Source organism: Gavialis gangeticus, unplaced genomic scaffold (assembly GCF_001723915.1).
Source record: "Gavialis gangeticus isolate Ggan-Ray unplaced genomic scaffold, GavGan_comp1, whole genome shotgun sequence".
NCBI classification, from domain to species: domain Eukaryota; kingdom Metazoa; phylum Chordata; order Crocodylia; family Gavialidae; genus Gavialis; species Gavialis gangeticus.
Window position 1 is genome coordinate 60,427,666 of NW_017728993.1, and position 6,383 is coordinate 60,434,048.

A 6,383-nucleotide genomic window follows, 5' to 3' on the forward strand; every position below is an offset into this window, starting at 1 on the left:
CATTTGACTTGAGTCTTGTAAATGACTTACAGGGGAGGGGCTGAAGGAAAAGCACCACAGACATCCCCAGGACAGTAATTAGGATGCCCAGAACCACAGCTCTTATACAACCTACTCTGCTGATATGAAAGAAAACAGTCACCAACCAAACATTTCCATTAAGTGCTGGATGATCATTTCCTGCTAGAGTTGCCTGCTACACGATGAGGCTTCCAGAAGGCCGGGCTGCCCATTCTGCCAAATCAAGGCTGTAGGAGTGTCACACAACTGCAAATCCTGAGCTGTGCCTAAAAGTGGAAGGCTCCAGCCTCTCCTGCTACATTGGCCCCTTCAGTGAGAACTTCAAGTTCCCATTACTACACAGGTGGTGAATCTGTATCCAGCTTGTGCAAGCGAGGCAGCCCCCAGCTCATGTTAGGGGAGAATATAGTTGATGCGCTGGGACACCGATTTACAGCCCTGGGCAGAGAAGAGCCTCTCGTCTTTAGGTACAAATACCATCATTCTGGCCACCTCATCGAGTGCTGTCTCTGTGTACGGAAGTCCCTGGGCCAGGAAAGCATCTCGAGCACACAGCTTCACATGATGAAACTCCAGGGGCAAGAATGGCACAAAGAAGTCAATGAGGTTCTCTTCAAGAAGGTGACTATGGGCAAAGGCAGTTCCTGCAATGAAAGACCAACCAACAAGGACACTTAGCAAATCACTCTTCCTGAGAACCTGCTCTCTGCACATCCTTCCATAGCATCTGATTAAATGATCTCTGGCTCTCAAAAGCTTATGCATTTCTGATTTAGTCTATAAGATGCCTAGTGACCCTGCATTTAGCAGTGTATTATGGAGCTGTTTGTGTTGCCCGAGATGGAAGATGCGAATAGTAATAGAACTGTACTAACCAGTTGGCTATTAAGGACACAGTTCAGACCTACTACAGTATGCTGTTTTTGTAGTTGGTTTCATTTTGCTGGAATTTATTTACAGGCATCCCTTGGTAAATGAAAGGTCCCCTCTGTACTGAATGAAGGAGTCTTGGATGCAACTCGGTTATTCAGCTGGGAAAGGGAATGAGGAGTATTTCACAGCTTGCCACTTCCCAGTGGGAGGAAATTTGGCCAGAATTTACACTTTCTGCAGCTGATACATGGAACCTGCTTTCATCACTAGGGACAAGTTGTGTTTGCCTCAAATATAGTTTCAGGGAACTATCACTACTAGGCTGTTTTTCATGAGTAAGTGAGGGAAAGTCAAAAGGGGAGATGTGGTAGGCACACTCATAGCCCTAATTTAGGTGCCTGGTTTCTCTTTCAGCGCAGTTGTAGGGAGGCACCTAGGAACAGGATTTACAAGAGCCAGGAAATGCTTAAGCTCACCAGCAGGAAATGCTGGGGAAAAGAGATGGGACATGTGCTCTGAGTCCGCCTCCCTGGTCTGGGCCCACAAGTGAGAAGGGCATCAGCACACTTACACTGTGAATGGTAGCAAGAAAGATTGAGCAGCTCAAATAGGACTCCATGGTTATGGACATGTCTGACTGCAGCAGCAGGTGCCTACAGGGGCATTAGGGTGCTTGTAGCCCACCTCCCAACAACTTTGAGTCTAGCGCTGAATGGCTGTAGATGGGGAGAACCCTGACCCACAGCACAGTGTGGAGTAAGTTAGGTTGCTGTGCTGCAAGTGCCCTCGGTGCCGTCTCCAGCTCCGACCAACACAGAGACGTTCTGATGGCAGAACTCTAAAATGGCTCCACAGCAACTGGTGCAGTTACCTGGGGACTCCTTCAGCTCCATCCGCAGGCGCTGCTCTAAGTACTCCATGGTGATTTCTTCCCTGGCCTGTCCAGCTCGCCAAAAATCCAAGGCCACTTCATTGATGGTGTTGCCACCACTATTACTAGGAAGGGAAGAAACAGTTTGAACTCCTATTTCCCACAGCAGTGAGGGCCAGCCTTTCTGGCAGGTGTGCCACAAGTTAGCCCAGCACCCATCCCCTTCTCCTGCCCCATCTGCTGCTCTGCTTTCTGCTTCTTGCCCTGTGCTGTCTGCAATATCTGCCGCATGTTGTATCCCACACACAGCAGCTTCCCGTACCAGTTCTAGCACATATGCTGCAACTTAGCCATCCCCCATCCCACAGAATCACACTTTCTCCAGTACTAGTCAACCAGCATGTGCAGCCTTCTGCCCTAGACCCATGTCTCAGGCTGCTTTGCCTGTTCTGTGGAAGAGCTAGTGCTCAAGTCTGAGGGACATATTGAGGGACCTGTGTTCCTCCTTCAAGAAAAGCAAACTCCTTTTCTACTGGCTTCCCAGGTCTGATTTAAGGGGAGCCCCCTCCTCCCAGACAGTTGCACACAAAGGAGAGAGAGCAGAACTGGGTAGCCTCCCCCACGGAAAGATGGAGAAGACTGGTGGATACATACATGGTTCTCCCTACCCATCCCAAGAGGCTCTGGGAGCTCTTTCTGGGAATGGCGATGTGAGGAGTAGATGTTCACTCCCTCCTAGCGGAAGCTCTAGAAGGCTCTGCCATTTTCCTCTATGAGCTCCAACGCCTATTTTCACTCTCCCAACTCCCCTGCTAATAGTTAGTTTGCTTTCTGTCCTGAGAACTGCTTCTCCCACCCTTCTCCCTGCAGCTGGCCAGGACAGAAGCCTTTTGGCACTGGTCATAAACTATTCTCTGCTTTGGGACTCGAGACATAGAATGGTTTGGTGTTGAGCTTGGCAGGTGAGTAACAGCCAAGTCAAGCAACATTCCTGTAAGAGGCCTGCCAGACCTGGGCCATCAACCTGGATGTTAAGCACCCTTGGGAAAGGCAACCTGTCTCTTCCTGTAGCCTTTGGTAGTCACCTGAGAAATAAAAAGATGGACCTCCTGTAGTCCACCTGGCCAATGCTGTCATAGTGATCCACGTAGGGTTTGATGGTATCCAACAGGTCCGTATGAAGCTTCTCTGCCTCATCAAAGATAAACAGGGCCTGCTCACAGAAGTTCACCGTCTCACTGATTTGCTTCTTGAGCTGAACCTGCAAATCAGCACGAAGGCTACATGAGCTGCTGGGAAGAAGTGATAGATAGGACTTGGGTGGGGAGTAGAGTCCTGGCATGAAGGGCAAGTAATGTTCACTTCCAGCACCACCCCACCATGGGTGAGGGTGTACCTGTCAAGCATCCTGCTCTCAGGCAGCCTCTCACAAGTGGAGCTCGTGTCCTGGGCAAACCCTGCAGGAGATCTGGGATAGGGGGAAAGAAGTGGGTGGGTGTTCGCTCCAAGAGCAGAGGAGAGTTGGGGGAGGGGGACAGTGCACAGCAGTCTTACCCAAGCCAGGGACTCCTCAGTAGTCTCCAGCTGAGCTACTGGCACCCATGTATGCTCTGGTTGTCCTGGCTCTTAAAGCTGCAGCAGCAGCCAGGGACTGCTGCAGTTCTCAGCATGGGTAAGTTGTGGGCCTGCTCTCACTGCTGGAGTACAGGCTCTGCCAGGGTGCGTGTGGCAGGGCAAATTCTAGCCCCACTCCTAAATGGATGCCTGGGGCAGGTGCCTCTCACCCCCTCACTACACTTCTGATCCCTAATCTGAATACAGCAGCTGTGAGCTTGCCACTAGCCAGTATACACCAGCCTGTGGGGAGCAGCACTGGGTTCTCCCTCATCCAGTGCTCCTGCCCCTCTCCTTTGCCACAAGCTGTGCCTGAAGTTTGGGACTGAACAAGCAGTAAGGGACGCCCCTGCTGTGCCTGCACAGCAGATTTGCCCAGCTCTCACCTTGTAGGAGTCCAAGTATGCAGGATGTGGGAAGTGAAAAAGCGAGATAAAGACTTTAACACACTCGCTCTTCAGCCCATCTCGGTACAGGTGATCAGCAATCATCCGCGCCACAAAGTTCTTCCCGGTGCCTGACCAGCCGTGGAACGACAGAACCAGCGCCTTCTCCGGCTGAGGGCGCTGCAGGAACCCTCTCACTGCTCTCAGAATGAGCTTCCTTGCCAGGTGCTGCCCATGGAGCCTCCTGTTCAGGTCTGACTCTAACCCTGGAGAACAAGAGCGTGCGGCATTAGCTCCAAGCTCCCTGTAAGCAGTCTGGCAGGAACAAGCACAGAGGCTGCTTTGCAGCATTTTTGCCAAGAGCTGAGGCTTTCTGCCTTGCATTGCTGGAGGAAAGGCACCGTTGAGTGGACTCTGTGCAGCAGTATTAATGTAGGGTCAGACTGGAAGACAGCACATCTAACCATCTGATCACAGGGCTGGAGATTGGGGTGTTGAAGCGCCATTCCTAGGTTTGCCACTGACCAGGGCAAGTCACTTAACTTCTCCCTGACTCAGTTTTCAACTCTGGAAAATGAGGATGATACTTAATGCCTGCAAAAGAGCACCAAACTGTTCAGGTGCAGTTGTTTGGCCTGGATGACCAGGCCACTCCTAGCTGGAGGCACTTTTACACGGGCTTCCTCAGTATTTGCCCTTAGGAATGGGATTTGGAGAAGGGGAAAGGCTTAGCAGCACTCATGGGACAGGGTTGCCACTCCCTTCCATACAAAGGGGTGACTGGGGAGCAATGGCAGCATCTTAGGACCTCCAGAAAGTTCTTGGCCCTGGACCATTCAAATTTTGCAGTAAGATAAGGGACAGTGCATCCCACTTCCACAAGGCAGAGAACATTCTGAATGGGACCAGCCATGTGTCCCCCAGCACTGCAACAAGCTCAGCACCGGGTAAGAAAGGCCATTTGCCCTTAGCTGTAGAGGCTGAGAATCAGGTTTTACTCCAGCTGACTAGAAAACTCTTTCAGGCACCCTGTTACCATGGGATCTGGGCAGCACACAGCCTTCACTGCATTAATGGCAGGGTGGTACTGTTATCTCCATTTAACAGATGGGACAACTAAGACACAGAAGGGACTAAGTGATTTGCCCAAGGTTTCACACAGGGATACCATGGTAGAATTGACTCCAGGTCTCCCAAGTCCCAGTGTAGGACCCCTCCCAACACTGGGCCCATCTCTCCAAGGCCTTTACCTGTGATGTTGTTGGTTACTCTGCAGTCTCCTGTCTCGCAGCACTTGCTGAAGCTACAGTACCAGCTGGATAACACCTCCAGGGGCAAACTCCACCCTAGGAAAGGAGTACCAGTAAGAAAGGAAAGGGACCAGCAGAGTGTTTGCATCTTGGGAAATAAGCTCTTCACTCTCATTCTTGTGTTACCTAGGCACGTGCTAGATGTCAGACACCACCACTTGTAGCCACAAAACAACCACCAGTGACATGGTATCCACCATGACATAGAGCAGGTACTGGATGGAGGCCAGCTGCCCCATTACTGTGTGTAAGCATGACCACCCCTGAGAAGAATGCTAAAAGAGGAGGCAAAAAGCCAAATACAGACTGCCGTGTTGCCACATTAGGCTGGGCTTTCTCTAACCCTGCTGGAGACAGACCATTGCCTTGCCCCACATGATGCATCTTGGATACAACTACATGAGCCCCAGTAAATGAATCTCATCATGTGCAGGGCCTCAGCACTGCCTAACAACTGCTAGTGCTTCACCCTCTGGGTGTATGGAAGCAGAGTGTTAATGTTGCCAGCGACAGTGCACACCAATGAAACCTCACGTTACCAGCAGTAATGAACCTAGAGACACAAAGGCACCACCTGAGGTACAGCAGCACTTCACCTGCCCACACAGACACTGGCTTTGGTAGGAAGAAATCCGTGCACACCGGATTCATAGTTGAAGCGTACTGACAAGTTAGCTTAGCTGCTGTCAGACAGTATAATGGGCCTGTGATGACTGGCACTGGCTGAGCAATCCCAGTGTGGGCATTAGTCCCAGTTTCACCCAGTGGTAGTGATGCTTCCCATCTGACCCCATGGTGCAGGAACAGTGTGCATCAACACAGCCCCCCCCAAGCTGGCAGCACCAAACCCAAGAGATGCTTTACACAGAAGAGCATTGGCTGTGGGCAGAGGCATGGAGAGGGATGTCTACATCCATCATTACTGAAGCTAGGGCAGGGAGGAGATATGTGACAGCTCCTTACCCTTCTGATCCATGTCAGCCTGCTCATCTTCCTCTCCTTCGCAGCCCGCCTGCCACAATCCACAGGCCAGGTACTGCCAGTACTGCCTGGACAGGGCGTGCATGGTGCCAAGGCGCCTCTTCATGGTCTCGTCGTGGCCAAGCTGCATCTCCTTCCCTATGGCGTGTGCTTGGTCTTCCTTGGGTGCCCAGTGCCTGCCTCTCCCTACAAGCCCATTAGACCTCCACAGCAATAGCAAGAGGGCACAAGTCAGCAGAGGGAGATGGGTGGGACCCCAACCCACCATGGTCGTGGAGGCAGGACTCAGTTACTATGAAGGCCGTGTCTAAGCAGCAACCCCCCCCC

General features: G+C 51.6%; 1 protein-coding gene across 2 annotated transcripts; it reads right to left on the bottom strand.

Annotated features, from left to right (window-relative positions):
- Nucleotides 1-6,377, bottom strand: TOR3A (torsin family 3 member A). 2 transcript variants are annotated; one of them, XM_019501817.1, is made up of 6 exons: nt 6,039-6,377; nt 5,016-5,111; nt 3,766-4,031; nt 2,851-3,026; nt 1,766-1,884; nt 1-665 (listed from the first exon to the last, which is right to left on the bottom strand). In XM_019501817.1, exons 1-6 carry the CDS (start codon nt 6,322-6,324, stop codon nt 415-417), a joined length of 1,194 nt encoding a protein of 397 aa, XP_019357362.1. In that variant the 5' UTR covers nt 6,325-6,377; the 3' UTR covers nt 1-414. The 2 variants fall into 2 exon arrangements, with proteins under 2 accessions (XP_019357362.1, XP_019357361.1); XM_019501816.1 differs by having other exon boundaries at nt 1,766-1,890.
- Between the last annotated feature and the right edge of the window lie 6 nt (nt 6,378-6,383).

Excerpts from the sequence above, each read along its gene's own strand:
- TOR3A (XM_019501816.1), bottom strand. The coding sequence starts at position 6,324 with ATGGTGGGTTGGGGTCCCACCCATCTCCCTCTGCTGACTTGTGCCCTC. Across the intron at positions 5,112-6,038 it reads GGCTGACATGGATCAGAAGG|GGTGGAGTTTGCCCCTGGAG; the intron begins GTAAGGAGCTGT and ends CTCCTTTCCTAG. Across the intron at positions 666-1,765 it reads GGAGCTGAAGGAGTCCCCAG|GAACTGCCTTTGCCCATAGT; the intron begins GTAACTGCACCA and ends CTTTCATTGCAG.